General features: G+C 40.6%; 1 protein-coding gene across 1 annotated transcript in view; it reads right to left on the minus strand.

Moving 5' to 3' along the window:
- COL21A1 (collagen type XXI alpha 1 chain) overlaps positions 1-27,819 on the minus strand; it is a 193,969-nt gene that overhangs the window by 34,571 nt on the left and 131,579 nt on the right. Inside the window, exons 18-19 of the mRNA XM_073336269.2 lie at positions 9,821-9,865; positions 9,033-9,086 (exon numbers count right to left, since the gene is read on the minus strand). Of these exons, the coding sequence (XP_073192370.2) occupies positions 9,033-9,086; positions 9,821-9,865 (99 nt within the window). The remainder of the gene's footprint in view (positions 1-9,032; positions 9,087-9,820; positions 9,866-27,819) is intronic.

Below are 27,819 nucleotides of genomic sequence, written 5' to 3' on the forward strand. Positions count from 1 at the left end.
ATTGTATCAGACCGCACTAGCTACATCCTCCAAGTTAGTCAGAAAACCATTTATAATTACACGTTGAGTGTGGATTTTCATGTGTGTGCCCATCTTATAGTAATTTCATCTAGCCCACATTTTCCTAATTTGCTTCTGAGAATATCATGTGGGACTGTATCAAAAGCCTTTCTAAAATCAAGATATATATCACATCTACTTCTTCCCCAACAGCCATGAGGCTAGCAACCCTGTTAAATAAGGAAATTAGGTTGGTCTGGTCTGATCTGTTCTTGACAAATCCATGCTGGCTATTCTTTATCAGTCTATTATTCTGTAGGTGCTTACAAGTTGTTTAATAGTTTGTTCCAGTATCTTTCCAGCTATCAAAGTTAGGTAAAAATTCCCTGGCTCCTCTTTGTTCCCCCTTTTAAAGAAAAGTACTATGTTTGCCCTTCTCCCGTCCTCTGGGTCCTCACCAATCCTCCAAGAATTCTTGAAAATAATTGCTGATGGTTCCAAGATTGCTTCAGCTAGGTCCTTACATACCCTAAGATGAACTCACCATATGATTACGACACAATACAGAGATAGAGAATGTTATCTTTTAGAACTCACTAAAGTCCTGATCCAAACACAATACACCCGGGGCCTTCTAGGATGTGGAATAACCTGTTCAGGGGAAAGGTGAGTCTGCCATGGAAGTCTCAATAAAAAAAGAATTCTGATGATAAATTCTAATTTGCTCATGGGAGAACACCTCATCAAATCAGCAGCCTACTTCCTGTGGTCTGATTTTTAGCATTGTCTGAACATTCTATATAAGGCTTAATTGTCCAGTGAGTGGAGGAATCATAGGACTGGAAGGGACCTCAAGAGGTCATCTAGTCCAGTCCCCTGCACAACTGCAGATGATGAGGTGGAAGATTTTGCTCAGCCTGCAGTACAAGTTTTTAAAAACCCAAACAGAACTGGGATTGAAGGGTGTTCCTTCCACTTCCTGATCATGAGAAAACAGGATGTGGCCTTCCCCAATTGCCACTGTAAATGTGCTTCCCTCCTCTCCCATTAACTGGGGGATTTGGGGAGGGAAAAGTTAATCAGTGGGCCATATAACCACTGGCAGACTTCAGGATTGGAGCATTCACTAACAACAACTTCAATCATTTTAAAATACAACACTTTCAGCACACAGGCTCAAGTAGAGCCTATAAAATAATGCCCCTCTCTTTTGCCAGATTCCAGTGACAGAAATGCGTGAATAATGAAATCCACAACTGCATTTGTTCCAAATGAAACCTAAAAACTAATAGTTGCTAAGCCCCTGCCTGGGCTTCTCTTTTTTCTATATAAAGTTATTCCCAAATGTATTTTGGAAAAGATAAATCTTATTTTTAAATCATGTTTTCCAAGAGGGAATTCCCATTTACAGTACTTTTCACGTCAAGTGTTAATATATGTTTTTCTCACAACTTCTTACTTTCATTTTGACTCCAGAACTTCAGGTATCAATAAAAATAATATTATATATATATATATACTTGGAAATAAGAGTTAATAAAGGAAAGTCTCCTTAATGAGATACTTTTTGTCATCTAAGCATATCAATACACAGAAATCATCAAATAGTTGGAAAATATCTTTTCATACTCATGAAATCTTATTCCTATTCTTATCCAGTCTTTCCAATGCCTCTTTTTGTTACTCTTATTTCCAGGAACATTCAGACAAAAATTTTCTGTTTATAAGAACATTGTGGATGGTCTGTAATTCAAATGACTATCTTCTTCATATATGTGGAAGCAATCGCTTCCATACAATACTGAACATTAGAACCTATTTTTATTCAGAGGATATTGAGCAATGAAACTACCTCTATTCTTTTTCTAAAATTCCATGGGGTTTAAAACTTTCATTTCGTGATTTACTAGAGATAAACAGAGAGCATTTTAGTTTAGTCTGAAGGACAGCAGTTGTCATATGGCACCCCTTCTGCTAGTGCTTCGCTGCAGCATTAGCGTTATGTATGAGCCCAAGATCATATGTAGTATTCCAGTCTACATCCCTGCAATTTAAATATGATAGTGCTACCTTTAAGTCAAACATTGTAATGCATCTTCAGTAAAATGTAAAACTAAGCTGTCACTGTTATCAATTAAAGGCAAATTAGACTTGTGGCAAGATTTAGAAACCTATGCAGAATGGACTTACATGTGATATTTAAACTAATTTCTGCATAATTTATAGCAACAATACTTCATGCTTAAAGTGGTCACCATGAGGAATTCAATATTTATCAACAGGTCCCACAGATTTTTAACTGAAATATTACATTTTCCCCATAGTTAGACTAGGAGTTATGGTGTGGTCACTGCACAGTAGTGACTAATCATTACTGACTTGATAGTGGTCTCTAATGTATGTAGCACTTTCAATTTGAGGAGCTTAAGTGCTTTACCAACATTAATAAATTAATCCTCTGATCAGTCCTGTGATATATAATACTTGCCTATATCACAGGGCTATTCAGAGGGTTAATTTGTTAACGTTGCTGAAGCACTTTGAGCTCCTCAGACTGAAAATGGTTCATTTTCTTTCTCATCCACTTAGTCTGGAAATTGTGTATGCAATGTAATGTGGTAGGATTCTTTAAAATATATATCTATATCTATCTATACACTGCTTTAGAGATAGCAAGGTTGAAGTGAGGTTATTCAAGGTCACAGAGAAAGTCTGCAGCCTAGAGAGAAATAAATCCCAGGTGTCCTGATTTCCAGTCTTGTGATTTAAATCAGGAAACCATATTTTACCTATGTCATGCACAAAAATTACAAGAACATGATCTTACATAGAACTGATATTCTGCAAATAAAACAATTTTCTGATGCAACGTGGGGAAAGTTTAACTGAACAAATCCAAAGATTATGGCATATAAAATTAAAAGAGGAGACTATGTCCTAAAATTTTAATGTTACTCCCCTATTTTTCCAGGGCTGACTATATTTAAGTGGCAGATAAATTAATAAATTGTTGATGTTGGCAGTGTAATTGGCATAATTGTTACTTAAGAAGAACTTGTTACTGAATAGTTTCCCCAGTGTATTAAGTATAAACTATCAACAGGCTTCCATCTGTTTTTCCCCCTCTGGAACAAACATATTTAGTGTGACTAATACAAGGAAAAGTCCACTCTATTTTTTTGGTTGAATTTCCCTATGTTACTCAAAACATTCAAATCTTCCATGCATCAAGGACTTATTTTTCAATCAGGTGATAGGAGATATGATAAATCAAATTGATTGAACACCTCAGGAAATTATATTCCAGCAGATAACCAGGACCAGATGGCATTCATCTATGTGTTCCAAAGAAAATATGAACAAAGTATGGTAGGTGAGTTACTATAAAAATAAAACTCCTCAATTCTGCAGACCTAGAAGCTGTGACAAGGTGACTACAAAGGAACCCATCCAGAAACTCAAAAATGGAACAAAGTGATGCAAACTCAGAAACCAAGAACACAAACCAAGTAGACTGAGTGTATATACAAACATAAGGGAACCCAGTGTAGCACAGCTCCTTCACATCCCAATAACAATAACAAGTAAATGAGGAATCACACAAATACGTACCTCTATTAAAATGGTTGATAAAGCCTTCCCCCCTTGAACAATTGTTCAATTTTGGTCACCTCATCTCAGAAAGAAAGAGAAGTGGAAATGTTCTATTTCTACTAATGGGCAATAAAAGAATATTAGAGACACAGGTGGGAAGGAGAGTATGCAGGTACTGCCTTGAAGTAGATTATGCTTGTACTAAGAACATAGTAGAAAGGTAAAGTGAAATTCTGCTTTGAATTCCTGAGAACCACTCTGTTCCTACTCAGATAACATTTCTTTCCTCTAAACATCTGACAAGAAATAATTGGATATTCTTTGGGAGATACTCTTCTTCCCACCACAATGCACAAGGGCTGTAAAAGTTCCTTAGATGGCCATAGGTGAATTCCTCCAGTGCAGGTGTTGTGCACACAGGGCCCCTTACAAGCTCTAGTGGTGGGATTGCATGTACTGAATAGGTAGGGCACAAAGGTGGCTTAAATCTCCCTTATCCTTCCTACCTCCTGGCCTGTGAATTTCTGTGCAGAACTTCCGAGAGGCACAGAACAGAATCTCAAATATTCATTTTAACCGATGACATATTTTAATCAAGAAATCCCAAGCACAAAAATGGACAGTTTGCTTGAGGCATTCCGACATGTGGGACCGAAAACTGAAGTTTGGGCTGATTCTACAAATACGAATCTGTAACCATTAAAAAGTTCAGTATTGGCTAGGATGGAACCATGGCAGCTGCTTTCACATTAAATTCTTGACTTCTATAGTTCTGATCTAACTTAATCATTGCCTAAGACAAGTAAAGGAAACTCCTGCATAAAAAGCCAATACATTTCAGAATAAAAATAGGCCTAGAAACCCAAGTTATTTTTATTAAAAAATTGAAATGTTTCTATTTCCAGTTAAAAACCATTTAAAAGCAGTATTTATGATGCTCACATGTATAAGAAGGAAGCATCCACAGATCTGGGAATTTATATTTAGTAAGACCATCTGATCTCAATTGCCAGAGTCTTATAGAAAATAAGTTAAATGAACAAAAGCCATAAAACAAATCAAAGCTTTAATTCAAAGAGAAAGAATTCTCCAAAGTACTCAGGCTTGTTTCCACTAAAAACGAAAGAAGCAACATTTTTATCTCTTGCAGTAAACTCAGATTTCCATTAGTGAAAGCTACCATCTGTTAAAAATTATTTCCATATACTCTGGAAAAAGGAACCATTTGTAGGAGTCACTAATAGGATTAGTGCATGATTTTAAAAATCTCCGATAAATGGGTTACATAGCATTAAATGTAAGGAAATACTATTAGGGTTTACATAAAAAAGATGTAGATATTTCTTGAATAAGAGTCTTGCCTATATGCATTTTATACGGATATAACAGAGGCTAAGAGGTTGAGCCAGTGGTTAGGCAACTAGCCTGGACATGGAAGATAGAGGTTCAAGTTTCTCCTCTGCCACAGAGTTTCTATGTGACCTGGTGCAAGGCTGTTAGGAAACAGGGACAGAGACTATTTATCGATTAGGATAATAATATTTCACTACCTCTCAAGGGTGTTGTGAGAATAAATACATTGGGCAATTTTTTCAGACACACCTACATTACTTAAGAGCCTACATCCCATATTTAGGCATCACCGGCATTCACAAAACTCCTGCTCAATTGCTGCCTAACCTTGTAGTCAAATAAAGTCACTAGGTGATAATAAATAATACCTAGCTCTTACATAACACTTTTCATCCATAGCTCATTTTACAAAGGATATCAATACCATTACCCCGTTTCACAGATGGAAACTGAGCCACAGAGCAGGGAAATGACTTGACCAAGGTCACCCAGCAGGCCAATGGCAGAGTCAAAAATAGAAAGCAGGTCTCCTGAAACCTAGTCCAATGCTCTATCAAAGAGGCCACACTGCCTGTCATATAAAATAAAGCTAGGTGCCTGCCTAAGGATCCTATAATGTACTTATAGGGGAAGAGGTAGAGGGTCCTAGGTTGTCTAACATTTTCCATTATAAAAATTCCTAGCACTCTTATCTGCAGCAAGAACCTGACACCGGCTGAGAAATTCTCCCAGGATCAGAGAGATGCAGAACTGGCTGAGCTATGAGCTCCAGAAAATTGTCATTTCGCATTAGTGTCTTGCTCACTACCTATTTAGGTGTGCCACATATAAAGAACCTCCAGTCAGGACAGACAAAATGGATGAACCTCCTTCTGTTGTCACCCATCAAAATACCCTGAGAGATTATATAAATTGGGAACAGAACCCAGATTTCTGAGGCGGCAGATGCAGCGCTCAGCTACTTCATCTCCACGGTCTCTCAGCAAAACACTGACAAACCTAAGTACTCAGTTATAGACTCACAGACTTTAAGGCCAGAAGAGACCATCCTGATAATCTTGTCTGACCTCCTGCACTTTGCAGCCCACAAAACCTCACCCACCCACTCCTGTGATAGACCCATAACCTCTGACTGAGTTACTGAACTCCTCACATCATTATTTAAAGACTTCAGGTTACAAAGAATCCACTAGTCTAGAGGATCTAGTGTAGATCAGAAAGTGATCTATGCCCCATGCTGCAGGGGAAGGCAAAAACCCCTCAGGGTCTCTGCCAATCTGACCTGAGGAAAAATTTCTTCCTGACCCCAAATATGGTGATCCTGAGCATGCAGGCGAGACCAACCAGCCAGACACCTGGGAAAGAATTCACTGTAGTAACTCAGAGCCCTCCCCATCTAGTGTTCCATCTCCAGCCATTGCAGATATTTGCTATTAGCAGTCGCAGATGGACCACATACCACTGTAGGCAATCTCATCATACCATCCCCTCCACAAACTTATCAAGTGAGGTTTAAGCTCAGTCTTAAAACAAATTAGGTTTTTTGCACCCACTGCTCCCCTTAGAAGGCTGTTTCAGAACTTCACTCCTCTGATGTTTAGAAATCTTTGTCTAATTTCAAGCCTAGACTTGTTAACGGTCAGTTTATATTCATTTTTTCTTGTGCCAAGACTGGCCCTTGACTGAAATAACTCCTCTCCCTCATGGTGTTTATCCCTCTTACATATTTATAGAAAGTAATCACATCTCCCCTCTGCCTTCACTTTGTTAGGCTAAAGTCAAGCTCCTTGTGTCTCCTCTTGTAAGATATGTTTTCCATTCTTCTGATCATCCTAATGGCCCTTCACGACACCTGTTCCAGTTTGAATTCATCTTTCTTAAACACAGACAACTAGAAGTGCGCACAGTATTCGAGATAAGGTCTCACTAGTGCCTTCTAAAATGATAATATAACACTTTGTATATCTACTGTAAATACCTCATCTGATGCATCCTAGCATTGCATTAGCCTTTTTCACAGCCATATCATATTGGTGGCTAATTGTTGTCTTGTGATTGACCAATACACCAGGTCTTTCTCCTCCTCTATCACTTCCAACTGATACATCCCCAGCTTATACCAAAAATTATTGTTGGTAGTCCCTAAGTGCATGACCATGCACTTTCCACTATTACATTTCATCCCATTTGTCTTACTCCAGTTTTCAAGGTAACCCAGATCTTCTTGTATGATATTCTGGTCCTCCTCCATATTGGCAATACCTCCCAATTTTGTATGTGCTAATTTTATTAGCACACTCCCACTTTGTAAGGAAAGGTCTTTTCCTGTAGCCACATTGTAAGGCCTAAGGCCTTTGTTTGCAGCCACATTAGGAGAGCAGCAGCCATTAGCTAAGAAGCAGAAAGTCTCATCCTCACATGCCATCTAAATTACATTAAAACAATGTAATATCAAGCTGTTAAGAAGGCAATCTTGTCAGGGCCAGCTCTAGGATTTTTGCTGCCCAAAGCAAGAAATATTTTGGCTTTTTTTTCCATGCCCCCCGCGCCGCCCCAACTCCGCCCCTTCCCCAAATCCCCGGCCCTGCCTCCTTCTCTGGGTGTGCTGCATTTCCACCCCCCACATTGCTTTCTGCGGCTCCCGCCCCCCCACCCCGCAATCCCCTGCCCTAGCTCACCTCCACTCTGCCTGCTCCCCTGAACACGCCGCCGCTCCTCTTCTCCCCCCTCCCTCTCAGGCGAGGGCGAGGCAGCGCGTTCAGGGGAGCAGGCGGAGCGGAGGGAAGCGAGGGTGGTGGGGGGGAGCGCAGGAAGTAAGAGGGGCAAGTAACAGGAGTGCAGGAAGTAACGAAAGCTCGCGGCAAGCCTGGGAGGGAGGAGGGAGAAGCCAAGTGGCGGCGGCGCATTCGGCTGGGCCGGCACCAGAACGCTGCCCCTAGCAATGTGCCCCCCCAGCACCTGCTTGTTTTGCTGGTGCCCAGAGCCGGCCCTGGATCCTGTCCTTATAGCACCCACCATCACCAGATAAAGAAACAGATCTTCAGATGGTTAAAGAAAACTTAGATTGATAGCATTCTGCCTGGCAAGAAACTACTTATTAATAGTTGCGGGTTTATCTTTATGATCCCCACTTCCCTATTGTCTGTCTGTATGATCTCTGTCTGGTTCTTTGATTGTTTCGGTCTGTTACATAATTAATTTTGCTAGGTGTACATTCATTAAGGTAGGGGGGTATAATTGGTTAGAGAATTTTGTTACAATATGTTAGGATTGGTTAGTAAAATTTTAGTAAAATGATTAAGGTACAGCTAAGCAGGATTCAAGTTTCACTATATAAACTAGGGTCCAAAGAGAAGTTCTTTGGGAACCAGCTCCAGGACAGAGCCCCAAGATCAGAACTGCCAGACCACAACACTCTGCCAATGACGCTGTACAGAAACTGGAGTCCCCCAGATGACCTGATCCTGAGTGACCATCAAGAAAAGTTCATCCATCTTATTGAGAGTGGTGAGCATTGTATATGTAGCATGTGCATTCTGTTTTATTAATAAATAGAAGTTAAGTAGGGTATTACTGTGTAAGGCTCTCTCACTAGTAAAAGACCCCATAAACGCACAAAAGATTAAGCCCTGACTCCAGTGGGAATGGGTGTTTACCTGGACCCCAGAGGAGTAGAGCCCGGAGCCCACAGAGGGGTAAAGTTAGATGCCTAAATTAACAGGGTTACGCCTGAACCCTAGGAACACGGTAAGGGTGCATGCCCCTACAGTGTGCAAGTAACAGAGAATTTTGTGCGGGTAACAACTTATGCTGTCTGTAACATGGAGCCAATCATGCTGATGTAACCCATTGTTTCACTGTATTATGCAGCATCTTCTAGTGGCCACTCCACAGCAGAAAACAACTTGCTACCAATTATTCTAGTTCATGCTTTAGCTATAGTGGTAGAGGTCTGTGTTGCAGTGCTGAATGTCCAGCGTCAAACCTTGCTAATGATGGCAGTCAAAGCAGGACATTAGACTTACACATAACAGAATTCGATTTTTCTTTTTAAATAACCTAGAAAATTACATGAAAAAACATACAGCGGCCCCTGGTGATCCTTTTGCTCCTGGTTGCCCTGAAGGTCCAATTTCACCCTATAATTGAAAACATCTCACATAAATATAATATTGGTATAAAAAAGTAATTTGGTTACAAACCCCTAATTCTACAGATTAGTTTCACCAGGATTGATTTCAAAGTGTTAGGAGATCCAATTAATTGTATGTTAGCCTTTTACATCCCATACTGATTGCTCTAATCACAGAATGCAAAAAATAGACCAAAAGATTTGCAATGTGCATAAAAGATTTAGAAGCATGAGTCCCTGTACAGGATCCAAGACAGGGAAGGCCAAAACCAAACTAAGAAAAAATATATCCCCTTTAGGAAGGCCTCCAAACCAAACCTGGCAAGCAGAATTCCTTGTTATTGGTCTAGGAGGCAGATAGGCTTTCTCCCTTACCCTTTGGAGTCAGGTCAGGTCAGGGGAAGCTTAACCCAGTTTATAAGGCTCTTATTTCAGATCAACCAAACCTGGAGTCTGAAAAACATCTCTAAGGCCCAGGTCAGGGTAATATCTTGGAGACTGAAGGGGCCATGCAATCTGTAACACCCAGCATAACATCCAGTCCTTTCTGTCTCTGAGTGTATGTCTACATGGCAATAAAATACCTGCGGCTGGCCTGTGTCAGCTGACTTGAGATTGTGTGGCTTAGCCAAGAGCAATAAACTTGCAGTGTAGACATTCAGGCTTGGGCTACAGCCTGGGCTCTGGGACCCACCCTAAATTTGCACTGATTTTAATTGTATCTTAAACTATTATGAATACCTTTTGTCCTTTTATTCCATGACTTCCAGGGATTCCAGGAATTCCCTAAGAGAAAAAAACAAGAAGTTTTAAATATATAAAATGGCTATTTCAAAAAAACGTAAACATTTCTCTTTTAATTTGGGTTAGAAACATAGCCAGGAAATAAGATACAACCTGGAAACATGAAAGCTAAAGCTTCTGGAGGATATAGAATGAAACAGAGAATTCAGTGCCTTCCCCTCTACTTTCCTGCCAGTATTTGCAAATGTGCAGGTGGGCAGGGTCATGTCCCCACCTTTGCCCCACCAATGTGGAATGGGGGAGTGAAAATGCTGACGATGCAGAGAAGGAAATTTCCTATTATAGAATGTACAGGCCAGCTTTGGCATGATCACAGTTTTAAATAAACTAGCTGATTTTAAATCTATCATGACATGTTTACATGGCTAGCACTTTGTGGAAACAAAAATTGAAATTTCATGCAAAATATTTTCTTTTCCAATTCTATCATTTGTAGTTATGCTTGCTAAAAACAGAGTAAATGTAACCTCATGCTTCAGGATTTAAAAGATTTGCCAGAGAGATAAATACTTCACAGTTATCTAGGTTCATTTCACCTTTCAACAAAGCATGAGCTACTGACTACTGTCAGAGAAAAAAGGCACCAAATATGATGGATAAATCATCCAATCCAGCATAGCAAATTTTACATTCCTGTCTCGCTTGTAGCGATCAGATTCTGAGGGACACTGGAGATGATTGTTTTTTGTGTCCCAGTTTCTGCCCTCAGACATGACTGTTGGGTTTCCACTGGCTTTAAGGAGGGCCAATATCAGTGACTAAAGATGGTCAACTTGACTGCATTTTTTTTTACATGTAGTTAGCACAGAGTGTTATAATGAATGAAGGACTACTCAAATCCATCCCAGAAACAAAACTCTCACATGTGTAATCAGCCTAATTCTGCTCTCAGTTACACCTTATGCAGCCTTAGTGGACCAAATCCTGTTCTCAGTTACACCAACATAAATTCAGAGTAAGTCCATTGTGCATTTGGCTCACTGACTTCATTATTTTGTCCAATATTACCATAATATGCTGCAATGGAACTAAGTAGAGAGATGTCATGGACATAACAGACACACACAGGTAAAACCACTTCCAGTCAAAACACATTGACATAAGTTCTTAAATTGTTACTAATGAAGACCTACTGATTCTCAGAATATTAAGCTCTTCCCTTAGCATTATATTGTCGTCACTGGAAACCAAAATAATGATGGGAAGCCTAGGGTGAAGTGATAGAGCAAAGGAAATCCAGGTTTCATGAAATGCCTAACACAGCATCAGGATAGTGCATTCTGCTCCACACTATGAGCATGATTCTGATCTCCCCTTCACTAATGTAGATCAGGAATAACTCCATAGTAATCAGTGGAATTACACCAGTGTAACATCAACATGTGAACAGGGGATAGGCCAACAAACTTTAGAATTGTAATTGTTCTATGGTTTACACTATATTTACAATATATTTATATTTAGTTTAATTTTAGCTAATACAGATTCCATCTAACAGAATTATCTTCATGGTATATTTAATAATGACACATTGTGGGCTTTGACAGACATCAAGGTTCTAATTTTGGTATCAATTACAGGAGAAAGCAGTGACACAATATTACAGAAAGCTACACTAGAAAGCTGACTAGATAATTAAGGCCTGATTCCTCCACCTTTTACTCATGTTGAGTAATATAAAAGTCTTCTCTCCAAACTATTGCTCTGTCAAGATATTTCAGTATTCCAAAACCATATTAGACCTGCTGGATCTGGGTTGTAAGAGTTCCATAACCAGACATGGTTTTAAATAAATGTAGGTGAGATTAGTCCTGTCCATGAATTCTAAATAGTTGTACTTTATTAACACAATATATTCCATATACTTGACTACTGATCAGAGGATTTTTTCAGAAACAGGATAATATATATTGGAAAGATGTACAGAAACTCATGTTGGCTAATAACTTCCTTTTGGCTACACATCTACACAATCTTCAGGGCAAGGGATAGTATCTTCATATGTATTTGTACAACACCTAACACAATGCTGACACAATCCTGATTGGGTCCTCTGGGAGATACTACAATATACAAATAAACAAAAAAATGTTGGTAACGTAAGGAGGGTCAGAACAGGAGTTAATTATTCCAGGGTCATATGTACAGTAATATATGCTTACTAAAATGGCTCTTGGCATTTTGCTGTTGTTTGTTTTGTTTTTTCCTCCCAAAAGGAGTTAATTTTGATGCAAAACACACAGCCCTTTGGTAATATACCAGCACAAACAAAGAATCTTGGAGGCTACCAAAATACCAATGGTACCCCTTCAAACAACCAACTTATTCCAAAATTCAGAAAAGCATTATGTGGATCTGAAGAAAATTTGGGTCTTTATCCACTAATGAGGAACAAAAATTTATGAAGACAGTAATAATAGGTTCTAACCACTGATTTGGTTAAAATGATGTGCATGTGGATTTAATTTAACCCTGAGAACAAAAAGAATGGAATATAAAATAAAAAGTAAAACCCATTAAACCTTGAGAACAGGACTAATGTGTAAATACATTTCGTGGGAAGGTTTCTCATTCAAATTCACACCTAATTGCTAAAACAATAAGACTTTCAGAATCACTCATTTGCTTTTTTTTTCAGTTTACAATTTATTTGATGAGATTAAATCAAAGTAACATCCAGAATATATGTTTCAAAGAAAAGAGTGAAAATAAATGTATCAATTGCCAAACAGAAGTAGAAGAAAATTGGATATTATACCACATATTGACATTGATTAAGTACTAAGATATGTGCAAGGGATGGGAATGAAGTAATCAACTGAGGTGACTAACAATCGCACTCTCACCTGACATCCTTGCACAACAATGCGGAACAACTTTATGACGAAAGCCAGGGCATCAAACTTAAGCAGTTGGCCCTTGACCGCCTGTTTACACTGATGCTGGAACCAAATTCACAACAACTACATTTGGACATCGTTCTTGCTAGCAAGATGGTGACAGTGTTTAGGGATGAGTTGTGCTATACTAGTAAAGTGTCTCATCAGACTACCGTAGTTGAAAAATGATGTAGATGGGGCCAAATGCTTGTAAGGGGAGGATACCTATTGTGAAATTGTAGACTGTGAGAGATAGTGTGGTCTTGTGGATTGAGAATGAGGTGGACCCAGGAATTCCTAAATCCTAACCCTGGCTAAGATCCTGATTTGCTGTGTGGCCTTGGACAAATTGCATATCCTCTGCGTTTCCCCCATCTATAAATGAATACTCATTTAACACATAGGGGAGTTACAAGTATTGTCATAACACTTCGAAAATGTAAATGACTCTCCCAAACCAATATGTGAGAATAATTGTTAGCACCCCTGTAGTCATAGGACAAAAAGTAGAGGTTCATGGGTTACAGATTGTTGTGACAAGCCATGAATCCAGTGTCTTCATTAAGACCATGTTTTTGTCCTATGACTACAGGCCACTTCACCTTGAATGGTCCCTTAGAATATGTGATAACAACTTATGTTAAACGTTTGTTCCATCCTGTCTTTAGCTGTGGCACTCTGGCTAGCTTTCCCAGACCCAAAGAACAGCTCTGTGTAGCAAAAGCTTGTCTTTCTCAGCAACAGAAGTTGGTCCAATAAAAGATATTACCTCATCCACCTTGTCTCTCTAGTAGTCTTGGACCGACCTGGCTACAACTACACTGCTTACATTTGTAATTACATGGCAGGTTGACAAGGGGTAAAATGCAAGAGATTTATGCGGAGGCCAGCACAAATAATTTATGCATTGAATTTCCTCACCACTTCCCAAAACTCTGATGTCTCTGTGGAAGTAGCAGAGGAATGTCTGGAGGGAAGTACAGCTCACTCTCTAAAAGATTTTTCTGAGCAGGCTTCTTGATTTCTCTCTTCCTTTTCAGAGGACACTTCTTCCTCGCTGCCACACAGAATTTTGGAGGGAAACAGACCGGAGAGTTCTGAACTGTTTGGTAGGGGCCTCTCCACTCAACATCTTGCCACAGGATCTGAAACTCCCAAAATATTCTCAGCAAGGAAGAAGCACACTATACTGTTCCAGGTTGTATTCATTCAGATTATTTAATCTCTTACACACACACACACACACACACACACACACACACACTAGAAAAACCCTTAATGCCCCACGTAGGTCCTTTTAAAAAACTTCTTTGGCTGAAGGGATCCATTTATACCATTCTTTTGCTTTTACCTCCACATCAATAGCAATGAAGGATTGTAAGAAAATAAACTTCATCAGCCATAGCTCCTGTAGGATTGATTCTGTATCCCTGAAGTCAATGAGATTTTTGCCACTGACCTCAGTGGGAGCAGGATCAGATTCTTAGTGTTCTTATTTGGCTCACTGACATTTATTCAGCTGAAAATGAATCTGCCCCTCACATTCATCTGTCTCAGGGATTCCCTGAGCAAACTAAGTGGAGTTCTTCAAAGTCATTCACCACATATTGATTGGCACATAAGGAGCAGTATGAAATGACTAATCTGGCATGTAATGACTAGTGAAGAAAGGGGCTTTCCCCACAATAATTATTTTCCGGTATAACTTCCACGGTCCAGCAGCTGGAATGGCTAATTTCTGTAGGACTGAGTCCCAAAGGCCTAGAAAATTTAATTTAATCTCTATTTCCTTATCTATTCTCACTCTACTATTTCCCTATTCATGCATAACCTGTGTTCATGCCAATCAAAATTACTGGAAACTTCCCAGAGGAGAGTGTTTTAAAAGCCTCAGACATCCTATATTTTCTTTTTAACTTTTAGGTTAAAAGCCAAACCAAGTTTTGGAAAAGTGTTAGAAATTCACTCCTAAGCAGATACTTCATATGCAACATAAAGCTTCAGAACCTGAATTATTTTACTTTTTAACAACATGAGTAATAAACCACTTATAATAGGAAGCTATATTTGAGAGAGTGACATACCATTAAGTAAACTATCACAGTAACCTTACTGTAATGATCAAAAGATCTAATACTACTTTAAAGTGTGAGCTGACAAATCTAGTTTAATTCAATTTGCAAAACAAAAATGTAACCTTTCCTGTAAAGGCTGTATAAACTAGAACTATAATGAATGCCTGTCTTTAATCAGAAGTTAATATAAAACAGACCCATCATGCTATTTTTCACTAAGGGAAACACAATGTTTGGAATCACTACAAATGGGAAAATTGCCACCCACTGGGAGTGATAGAATGAATGCTATGGAATAATTTGTGATTCACTGGCCTAGAAAATATGGCCTTTGGGGATGTCCTTTGCACAATTAACTGAATCAAGCAATTTTTTTTTTGTCAGTAATACATGAGAAAAGATAGGCAACTCTCTATTTTAATTTTCTTTTTTCTTCCTCTGGTCAGAAAAACATGGTTTTTTACTGTCTGAATTTAACAGTGCATTTTTATGATCACTACCCCAATAAAATTTAGCACTGTATTTCTATCCACTATAACTAAACTCAGAAAATCTCAAAGCCTTATTGAGCTTTAAAAAGTGGTCCATCACTTTGATCTTACCCCCTTTTTGCATCCCTCCACTCACTCCCCCCTTTTCCTCTGCATCAAGCACAAGCTTGTGTCTTCTTTAGTCACGTCCCTTCCACATTTAGCTATCCCTTTTCTATCAAATTTCTTGCAAGGCTGACCCCTGCCTTCACTTTTTCAGAGACATTAGCCTTTACTGCCCACTTGTCTGCTTTTCCTATGAGTACCTTCATGTTTTCCTCCAGGTCATCCTTTTTACATGGGAAGAACTCCCCATCAACATTTGTAAAGCCACTTCCTTATCCTCTCTTCGACCTTGATCTAGCAAGGGACTTAAGTGCATGTGTAACTTTAACCATGTAAGCAGTCATTGACTTCAACAAATTATTTGTGTGCTTAAAGTTATGCATGTGTTTAAGAACTTTGCTGAATTCGGGATCTGTATCTATCCTTACCACCTATTTTTGCCATGGTGCCTAGAAATTACTGTCAACAGACACTAGTTAGGTTGGCAGCCATCTGTGACTAAAAAGATTGAGACTACTAGTTTGTGTAAATGTAGCAGTCCTTCCCATCTGTTTCCATCTTGGTATAATCCTACACTGTTCACTCTCCGGAGCAGGAATTGTCTTGGTTTCACTTGTTGGCATGGTATTTAGCACAATGGGTCTTTCATTGAGGTCTCTAAAAGCTAATACAATATATAAAATTAATAAATAATAAGTAATAATATTTGAACCATACCAAATTGTTTCTAAATGAGCGATCCACCATTTACAGAGGTTGTACAGTAGTAGATAGCACATTATCTAATGGTCCAGCAGCAAACTGTTAAAAGAGCACTCGGAATACTAGTTGCCAAATCCTGATCTCATTAAAATCAATGGAGTTTCGCCACTGACTACACTGGAAATAGTATTTGGCTCTAAGTGAAAACTGGACTAGGCAAGAATCCCTAATTAGTAGTCTAGAAATATATAACCTTTGATGAAATATGACTCTGATGGACATAGGTGGACCCCTTGGAACCGTGGGGAGCCCCACTGGCTTCACTGGAACTCAGTGTGAGCATGGGTCCAACTAGGCTCACTGACGTGCGAACGGGGCAGCTGCCCAGGGCCTGGGTTAATTTAAAAGGATCCGGGGGCCTAAGTTCCCTGTAAGCTGCAAGGCCGCGCAGCAGCCTATTTAGCGCCACGCAGGCCCTCAGGTAACCCGCCCAGGGACCTGCTGTGACTGGGGGAGAGCCCCACTCTAGCCCGACCCCCAACCTGCTGTGGCCAGGGTGACCCTGCCCTGACCCCAATTCTGCTGCGGCCTGGACCTGCCACGGCCAGGGCGCCTGGACTCAGGGGTGGTGCGGCTTGGCTCGGCCCAGATCCAGACTCAGCCGGCGGTCCAGCCTGGCCCAGCCCCAGGCACGGCCGGGGCACCCGTGCCCTGGCCCAAACCCAGCCCTGACCCAGACCTGCTGGCGCCAGGGGAGGGGTGCCTGTCCTGCAGCCTCAGCCCTGGAGCTGCTGCAGCAGGGAGAGGCACCTCTCTCACACAGCACAGGTGCTGCTGTTGCTGCTCTGCTGGGAGGAGTCCTGGAGCACCCTCCTGCACCCCAAACCCTTCATCTCCACCTCCACCCCAGAGCCCACACTCCCAGCCAGAGTCCTCACCCCCTGCATCCAACCCTCTGCCCCAGCCCTGAGCCCCTCATCCCTGGCCCCACCCGAGAGCCTGCACCCCTAGCCAGAGCCCGCACACCCCTACACCCCAACCCTCCGCCCCAGTCCTGAGCCCCCTCCCACACTCCAAACCCCTTGGCCCCACTCCACCACATGAATTTTGTCACACATCACCTCCATATTGGTGCACATAACAAAATTCATTCTGCACATGGGTGGAAAAAATTAAAGGGAACACTGCTGGGAGCCCCAGGCCCTTTTAAATCACCTGGTCGGGCCGCAGGTCTCCTTGGCATGCGCAGGGTGGTACCGGCAGTGGCGAAGGCAGCCGGGCGGGCATGTGGAAGCCCTCATCATGCCGGAAGAGCGCACCCAGCAGCACAGCCGGCAGCAAGCTGGGCACCAGCCAGTGCAGGCACAGAACCGTCTAAATGTCAGGCTAATTGACTGTTCTGCCCTGGGGCCTGGAATTGCTGTCAGCGGGCCTGGGTCCAACCTGCATAAATCCAATTGCAGGGTCAAGGGCCTAAGCCCTTTACTGAGAAAGTTGCCAGTTGTCTTATTGTTGCCATATTTTCTTGAGGATTAATTAAAAAAATATTGTGATTAGTATTTTGGTACTTTCTGCCTGTCAACTAGCAGGAAAATGTTACAACTGGAAAGATAAAATATACCAAAATATTAAGGCTTAAATTCTTTTAATGGAAGTGTTTTGTTTTTCAACAAAATGTTAGACATGTAAAGAGATTCTTGGTAGGCTTGTATATTCTCTCTTAATTAAAACATTTGTAACAAATTTGTACGTACCAAATTATGTGATTTATGTACTGAACCATCAACTTGGTTTCCATTATCATGAGTTTAAATTCTCATGTATTTTTACTTAAAATAAATGTACCATTTTATCCCAGTTATCTGCCAATTTAAATGAATCTTCCATCCTTTGATAATATCTGGCAAATTTAATGGATTTAGCTGCAAAAAAACACATGGTTTTCTGGTCCTTGAAAAATCAATGTGCAGCTTTTCCTTAATCACAAATTCCCTATTTTTGGTTTTGGATCATACCACACAGTTAGGTTTTTTTCCATGCAACTCTGCAGTATGTCCCAATTAAGGGAGTTGATTGCTATCTTATGTATTCAAATGAAGTAAGTCCAAGCTAATTTGAACAAGAGCCTCATTTCAAACCAAATATTTTTCCACTTTTTATAACCAGTAGTATAAACACATTTATGTCTCACTATGCCAAACTCTATACTTCTGAATAACAGGAGAGACTATATCTTCTTCCAGAGAAAGTATTCTATTTCTAATTATCATTTTCTACTCTCTTCATCTTCTGTTACTAGTCATTTAACATCCTCAGTCTTATAGGTAATACATGAAGTCCCCATGAAACTTTTATGGCTGGGGAAGGAAACGCCTTGTGGAAAAAGTCTCCAAAGATAATGATACTTCTCCACTATGGACAAACACTTTGCAACCAGACTCCTCCAGCAGACAATGCTACAACTGAGAACATTGAAGGGGTGTGTGACAGACTGCTGGAGACTAACAAATAAACCAGCCCTATAATCATTTAGGCACCAATTAGTTCCCTGGAGCAGGCTGACTGGGGAATATGCAGCTAACTAACTGATCAGTCTAGGGGAGCAGAGGAACTAATTAGCCATCAGTTGAGGGCTATAAAAGACATCACAGGAAGGAAGTAAAGGGATGAGAGAGTGGGTTAGCGGAGTCCAGTATGTGTTGAGATCCCAAGGGAGGGATATCTCTGTTCCTCTCTGGCCCTATGGGACAGAACAAGAAATCACTGTAAATACTTTGCTGTATTGGGGTTGGTGATGGGGATATAAATATATAATGTGGAGATGCCACTCACCAGAGAGCGTGAATGACTTCTTTCAGAGTAACAGCCGTGTTAGTCTGTATTCGCAAAAAGAAAAGGAGTACTTGTAGCACCTTAGAGACTAACCAATTTATTTGAGCATAAGCTTTCGTGAGCTACAGCATCCGATGAACTGAGCTGTAGCTCACGAAAGCTTATGCTCAAATAAATTGATTAGTCTCTAAGGTGCCACAAGTACTCCTTTTCTTTTTGTTAATGACTTCTAACCATCAGAGGGCATGAATGGAGCTCACCATGTTACAGGGTGCCAGGCTGATGTTGAGGCAAAGTCTGTTCAAGGAGTTCACATCTCTGTGCTATATTAGCATACAGCCTTAAACAGACTTCCTTTTACATCCTGTATATCTAAACTTTATGAATGTGTCACACATTTAATAAATATTGTCTAAGACAATCCACAAAGGAATAATTTTTCAAACTATCCATTCTCTCAATAAAAACACAAAAATGTTTGAAATAAATCTATTTCCAGATTGAAAGAGGATCATTGTGCTTTCAAGCAAAAATTTAACAGGAGACCATTACTGTCTGTTTAATCCAAAATGAGAAATCTTGAATGAAGAAAATGCTGAAAAGCCAGCTAACTATGGAGCTAACTAGTAGTTTAACATTGCACCATGTATTTCTGAAAAAGTTCTCTGCAAATATCAAAGAGCAAAATCTGGCAGATGCTCCACTGCCATTAGAGAATATTGCCAACAACACTGACCAATGCAATTTTTTGCTGCCAAAGACAGCATATGGCCCAAGAATCTCCTTTCATAACTGACTTTTTCTGATGAGACTGTGTCAAAGTTATTTTGATCATTCTACTCAACCTTGTTTTCAACCATATCTATTTTAAAGGTTTTCCAACATAAATCCAGAAAATATTTACCTGGAGATTTCTGTTGAAGGATGGTAACATCGTGTCAGCCATAGAATCATAAAATATTAGGGCTGGAAGAGGTCAGGAGGTCATCTAGTCCAAGCCCATGCTCAAAGCAAGACCAACACCAACTAAATCATCCCAGCCAGGGCTTTGTCAAGCCAGGCCTTAAAAACCTCTGAGGATGGAGATTCCCTCAATTACAAAACTAAAGTGCTCTCTCCGTAGTGCACATACAGGATGTGTGGTAGCAATGCAAGCTTTGCTATAATCTCCCACCAATACACTAAGGAGTTCTTTACTCCTGGGGGATTCTGCGTGACTGCGCACCCACAGGAAACCCGCCCCCCCCTTTCACCATGCAGAATTCCTGTTCTTCCCTGCAGAAAATGGCAGGGAAGCAAAGGGAATCTATGGGGGTGGAGGGCATCCATGAGTGCAGTTTTTTGGGGGGGATTGCCTCCTCCAAACAGAGGTGAAGCATAGGGGGCACACTGATCCTCAACCAGCTGCACCTGGAGCCCCATCCCATCAAGCCCCACTTCCCAGGTACCAGATCCCCCCCCCCCCCACACACACACCCAGACACCCCCCCACGCTGAGCCCCAACCACCTTCACCTGGATCTCCTGCAGAGTCCCATTGCCCCTGCACCCAGAACCCCACAATGAGCCCCTGTGCAGCCAGATCTCCCACTGGGCCACCCGCATCCAGATTGCCCCACATAGAAACTTCTCACCCCACACTAAGACTCTCTACACTTGGATCCTTGTGGGTTGAGCCTGCCCACCCACACCTCGTGTACGTGGTGCAGAGGGGCAGAGCCCTGGGGTGTTTCTGGGGTCAGGTGTCAGCCCTGTGTGAGGGTCAGATGCAGCCTCACTGCCGAGTCCTTGTACCAGGAGAGGTGGGGGCTTCAGGGTGATCTCCCACCTCAATGCAGCCAGTGTACCTGTGCTCCCCACTGCCATGCTGGAGCCACACTTATTTACTGACAAAGAAAATTTGCAGAATTTTACAGAATTTAAAAATATTGTGCACATTTAATTTTTGGCACATATTTTTTTATTTTTTGACGCAGAATTCCCTCAGGAGTACCTAGTGGGCAGTTCAGTCTCAGCAGGATCTCTGTTGAGATAGTCACAATTAACAGTATTGTAGGCAATCTTAATCGTTCCATTTATATTTTTCCTTAAATCAGGATCAGCTAGTGAAATGTTAGGCTAAGCCACACAAAAAATAACTGTTGTTAAAAGATTAATTTACTGCAAGTGATTTCACAGACCTGTGTTTCAATTAAATTGTTCAGTGAATGTTGATAATTTTGCAACCCCAGCAATGTGCAGACAGAAAAAGGCAAACACAAACAAAACAGACTCTCATAAAGATGGCCTTAACAGTAGCATCTAAGCACCTGCAAAATGTGATTCTTTATGTATAACTCCTCTTTACTTTCCCAGAAATCCTTGATGATGCATTTGAGAATTACTGGGAATGTGGAAAAAAAAGTCAAGTGAACTCAGATTTTGGATAAGAACACAAGGGCAGACTGGATAAAACATACGATTACAGAAAAATCTGGATTATCCAAATGGAATGGGGGGGGGGAGAGGTCTGAAATTAATTTGGATAAAAGATCTGGAACAGTACTAGGAAAGTTTTTTGGTACATTGGGAACAGCAGAAGTAATATACGTTAAAGAAAGCTGAAGTGGTGCCTTCTGTTGCTACTGAGTAGTGGATATGTTTTCAGGTAGGGGAATCAATAAAGGAAAAAATATATGGGAAAAATACATTAAGTAGTATTCCCACGAACAAGCCGCTTCAAAGTAATAGCAAGAGAGTGGGAAGCACCCTGACACTCAGAGTTACAAAGCCTTTTGAAACACTATAGTTGGCAGAGTGACTATTACATATATAATCACAAAGCACTCCTAATGCACATGGTGGCTAGTATTTCCTTGAGAACTACATAGGGAGTGATAATTGAAAGTTGAAAATATTAGTCAGACATAAGAACTACATTATTGTACTATCAGATGGTCAAGTTGCTGTCACAATTTATCATAGCTATCCTTGAAACCAGCACAAATAATAACTGGGCTAGGACAGTGACACTATGGGGGAAAAAAAGAAAACAACTGGCATTGTACACACTAAAGAAAAGACAGAGGAATATTACTTCAGTTTTCAAGGTTCTCTAATGGACAAAAGGCTTTTATAATAAACAAACAGGACTTGTAACAAGGTAATAGTTTTTAACACTCTGGCTCCTCTCCAGACATCCATCCATAGCTCAAGCACTACAGAAGTAATTTCTGCTGCCTCTTGCTGACTGAGCTTGTTGGCTTCACCCAGCACAGGGGAGAAACTGGAGCATTTCTCCAGGGAAGAAGAAATGAAGGAATGGGAAAGAGAACAATATCAGGGACTCCCAAGTCTGGAGAGAAAGTTTAAGATGAGTTTTATGCTTTGATATGTTTTTTTAATTTGCTAATAAAACCAAAGTCCAGAGAGGGTACATTTTGATAGTGAGCTAGAACCACAGCTGCTGTAAATTGCTGAAAAGTTTCTGCATCTCCTAGTAGTAACTAAGTCCAATATATATGAATAAGGAGGGCAGAACATGGCTGTCCATTTTTTGATGCCTCAGTAAAATTCCATCTTGACTGAAGGGCAGTCAGCCTACAAGCACTATGGGCTTCTTCAATCCTGAGGAAAATTTGGTTTGTAAAGTATCATATCTTTGCAGCCATAGTCAGGCATTAACTGTTGATATTAAAAACTCAGCTCTCTAAACATAAACAAATCTTGGCCCCAGCATGCTTCTCAATAAAGCTATCTAGTCCAGTGATATACACTGCAAATACAAAACACAGACTTACTTTTGTTAGCAAATTTCACAGCACTTGTTGCTATGCTTCCAAAGTATTTATAACCTTACCAGAAGCTTTTAATTAAACCAGATTTTTAGATAGCACAGACAAAAATGGAATTGGAGTTTTGCCAGACATAAGGTCTACAAAACTGAAGAACTAACTACAAAAAGCATAAAGCAGGCATTTACTCTGCAAAAAATTGCTAGTACACTAGCTATGCCCAGTAATACTTTCATTTTTAACACTGAAAATACCATATTCCCTCCCCCCCCCCCCCGAAGAAGTCTGTTCTAGATAGCAGGAGCTATTGAGGAGAAGGCTTTAGCACCAACAGTAGCCAGATTGTCTGGAGAGACCTATACGTAGCCAGTGCCAGAGAAGGAGGAAACAGGGATGTTAACACAGGAGAACAAAGCAGTGACATGTCAATGCTCCAAAGGGAGTCATAGAAAGAAACAATCCCTTTATTTCAGATTGTAAGCAGGCACTATCTTTATTTCATGTCTTGTACAGTGTTAACTAAATTATCAGCACTGAACAAATAACAGTAATAATAATACCCCCTCCCCTGTGCAATTTCACTTCCTCTGGCCCAAGGAACAGAAATATGAAGTACATGGAGCTTTTCTATGTACCTCTCCCTCTCAAAGAAATTCTGTCAATCTTACCACATTCCAGAATTTCTAAAAATTATAAGCATATTTATAAGTGATTTATATCAGTAAAACTGAGATAAGCATTTGGACCATTGCTATTGCATGGGATGCAAGTCAGGGTACAATTTGGACCTTGCTGTTATTTAACGTGACAGAATCTTTCCTGATTCATATAAAATGTTTGTACACTGCCATTTATCTTGTGCAATTCAAATGTTCCTAATAGAAATTCCAGTAGACTCTGTTAGAACCCTTCAGAAGGTTTTGGTTGGTTTCTACTGACGGACACTTTGAACCAATATAATGAGAAATCCGCTGCTTTGTTCCAAAACCTGGTTGCCAGTTGGAACCAGTTGCAATTTTCAACTGGAATTTCCACTAATGGCAGCAAAGACACACAATCAATCAGATTTCTGAGCTTGCATAATAAAACACCCTTACAGAACCTGACATAACAGGGGTAACTGCCAGCAGTGTTGTGCTGTTATATTCAAACCTTAGACTTAGACGGATACTAATGGGTACAGGAGCAAGAGGATTCTTTGTGTTCACAACAATGCAATCCTTTCTGCAACACTTCTTTCTAATTTCTTACTCCTGCCTCATTTTTATGTCATTTTAGAGATTACAGACGGTGGGATAGCCGCACTGGTGATCCTGAGAAGGGCAGAGGTAGTTTTACATCACTTTTCTCCCCCACAATCCTTAAGGCAGCTGTGACTTGAATTGATGGATAGGGGCTTTTAGGGAACCATATTGTTGGCCAGGATTTTGGCAGCACATTGTGTCCCCGACATGCCCTTCCTCCATCTGTTGGTGGAGGAAGAGGTAGTGGCACAGGGTTGACTATGCCATCCTTTCCCTTTCTGATGTTGCATCAAAGCTGCCTTAAAGCAGCCAAGTTCCCTTTATATCATGGAACTGAGTATCTGACCCTAAAACTATTGTATAGGTTAAGAAATACAGAACAGAACTATAAAAAAGCAGACATAACCAGCTGGAATATTAAATATTTAAATATCACTCCATGTAATGATTGCGACTGACTCACCTGGTCACACCTTAACTGGGCTTTCGGTGTTGGGACGGCATCATGGACTTAGCCCCCAGTTCTTATGTACTGATTCTGGTCATAGTCAGTCTGCAGTGGGGAAGTCTCCACTGGATTAAATAGCTCCATCCTCCTAAACCAATAGCCACAACCCTATTCTCTGGCACAGGGAGTGTGCTGGGGGATGAAAGTAGCATATTGGGAATAGGAAGAGTACATGGTTCCTCTGATCCTCCAATGGCATATGGAAATTCATGCCAGGGAGCTGTAACTAGCATCTTGACACCTCACCATCACTATAATCCAATGTATTGAGCAGAGCATAGATGCAGGGGGGACTCTGCCCCCTAATAAGTACTACTATTTGGGTCCAATTCATACTGTAGTATCACAACCACTGCTACAGAAGACAATTACATAATCTGATGGCGATCTCTAATGCAGAAGCATCTTTGAAAAGTTCTTTTGCTGCAGTTAAGTGACCCTGTGTATATATTCAGGCATGAGAGCGGGAGAGAGAGAAAGATTTATTTAAAGGCTTGATTGTGCCTTGCAGGGGCAACATGGGGCTGCACCACCGTAAGGGAAGCACAAATCGGTATTCTGCCCCATAAAGGTAAAGTACATCTTGGAAGTTATAGATGTGCAGAGACGGTGTGCCTACCATTGCACCCTTTTACAGGGTAGAGCTGTGTGGGCCAGGGAGAGTGGGTGACCAGTGGAAACATCTCCTCTCCACCCTGCTTGGGACACTGTTCACCCAAAGTGGCACATGGGCAGAACAGCCCATGACTATGCAGGGCCTACAGTTCTATTTGGCCTGTACCATGAAGAAGAGGGAGGTTCTTGATGTGCTCCTCCCAACCCCGCACTGCATTCCTGTGCTGAATTTAGCCCTAATGTGAAAAAAAGAAAAAAAAACAGCTCAATGTCAGCAATTCATTAATAAGGAATTGCATGTAAAATGTCCATATCAGGCTATGATTTCTTCTCTCCCTGATTTGTGATTCTGTTCCTTCTTCTATTCCTCTCTGTGATTTCTTACTTAGGGCAGATCTATACTACAGGGAAAAGTCGATCTAAGCTACGCAATTTGAGTTACATTAGTAGTGTAACTCAAGACGACGTAGCTTAGATCTACTTACCGGAGTCAACGGGAAAGCAATCGGCGGTTGATTTAGCAGGTCTTCACCACACCCGTTAAATCGACCCCCAGTGGATTGATGGCTGCAGTGATCGATCCACTGGGGGTAGTGGAGATAAGCCCTTAGATTTTAATTGTCCTCAGTTATAGATAGCTTTCTTATCTGTTTGTAAAACACCAAGAATGCCTATCATGCCCAATTAATAATAAAAATAGTCTTATGGCTGCATGACCATGTGCAGATTTGAATACAAATAAGAAAATACTTTGCCTCTTTGAAAATCTGGTCATGTCTCTGATGCAGGTACACAACTTTGCACAAACAAATCACTTGTAGGGCACAGTGTCGGTGCCCTTTTACACCTGAAAACAAATGGTGCATTTTATATACAGAAAACCCACTGGTGTTTGATTTGTATATGTAATTTATTTATGTGCACACAAAAGTGAAAATATTTGAAAATTATACACTAAGATACAAGTCATGTTTTTAAAACTTGGCTTTTGAAGTGTTAGCCTGTGATGGAACAAAATTATCAGTGACATAATTGAAAAAAAATCAGCTTTATTATCAAACATGATTTACAGAGTGTAAAGAGGGGGAAGAAACCTAAATAGGATTACAGAATGAATAAATCTATTTCTCTCTAAAATCATTTATGATCTAAAAAATTTAATTTTCTGACAAATATTTCAAGTTTCATGGTTATCACTTTGCAAGGCAAGGGAAGGCAATCTCAAAGCATCCAGATCTATCTTGATCTTCTAGGGTTCATCCAGTAACCCCTAACAAAGAGAAAAGGCCACAATTAGCACAATATTTACTTACTTGCCAGCTAGAGCACGTTCATCCACAAGGCATTAGATGCATCCGTGCATGTGACTATATAAACAAACAATGTGGCTTAATGTAGACCATACACATCACATTGCTATCCTGAACTACTGTTAGTTTTGATGCGATAGTTGCTGTGCGTCCTAGAAGTGGCTGCTTTACAGTGATAGAGGGAGTGATTCTTGGTTTATCTACTTTATAGTGACATTATCAATTTGTTGAGTGTGCTGGGATTTTTGGATGAGAGGTTCTTTGTAAATGCCAGTTTATTTTTTATTAATTATTTTTATTCCCGCAGCACATGCTAAAATGGAGGCCCACCATACTTTGTATTTGAAACATGCTTGCAAAGGGAAGCTTTGTTTACACAAAATGATAGAGATGGTTTGACTTGCTGTGAAATATCTGAATACAAAACATAGATTTCTGGAATCTCACTCACCCATAGCTCCTCAGCCACAACCCAGTCATGTGACTACTTAGTCCAGTAGAAGCTAAGTAAAGTTGCTATATTATTCACACATTAAAGTGAGACACCTTAGAGGGAGACCTCCTCACCTAACGTTAGCCTCCATAATCCCACCATGAATTCCTGCTGTGAAAGGAAGACGACACAGTTGACTGATGAGTTACAAAGAGATAGCCGGACCCAATAAAGCAACTACTACTCCATCCTATTTTTTGTAGCTGTGTCATCTCTGTTTATGGCTTTGATGAGTTCCAGATGTACAGGAAAGGGACTCAAGGACTGGCCTTACAACAGGTTACATTTTCTCTATCATGATTTCATAAATGAGTAGTTGTTTGGATTAGTGTATGAGTTATCAGAATATTTTACTAGAAAATACACCCAATATTTAAGGCACATTGACTTACCTCCACAACCCAGGTGGCCCTTTCCTTTTCCAGGCAGAGTCCTCACTGGTCGAACCACAGCTAGCCTGAAAGCATCAAGAGCTTCCTCATGGACCTCAAGAATGCTGCTTCATTGCCTGCTGACATGTTATGTATTTTAATTGAGAAAAGGTACATTATGACTAAGTGAGGCCAAAAACTCTCTGATGGTATTGCACTCTGACAGGGTTTGCGGGATGCTTTGGTGGTCAGCAGTTTCAGTCCCATCCACAGGCATTTCATGCACAGAGCTATACATTTATGTTCTGCTACTTGTAGCACTGCCAGACTGTTTTTGCTTTTCTGGTGCAAGGCATAATATTTGTGTTGAGGAACACTGTCTCGCATGACTGTCCCATAAATAAACTAGGAAAATGCAACCTAGATGGAGCTACAATAAGGAGGGTGCACAACTGGTTGGAAAACTGTTCCCGGAGAGTAGTTATCGTTGGTTCACAGTCATGCTGGAAGGGCACAATGAGTGGGTTTCCGCAATGATC

The sequence above is a fragment of the Lepidochelys kempii genome, chromosome 3, assembly GCF_965140285.1.
Source record: "Lepidochelys kempii isolate rLepKem1 chromosome 3, rLepKem1.hap1, whole genome shotgun sequence".
NCBI classification, from domain to species: Eukaryota; Metazoa; Chordata; order Testudines; family Cheloniidae; genus Lepidochelys; species Lepidochelys kempii.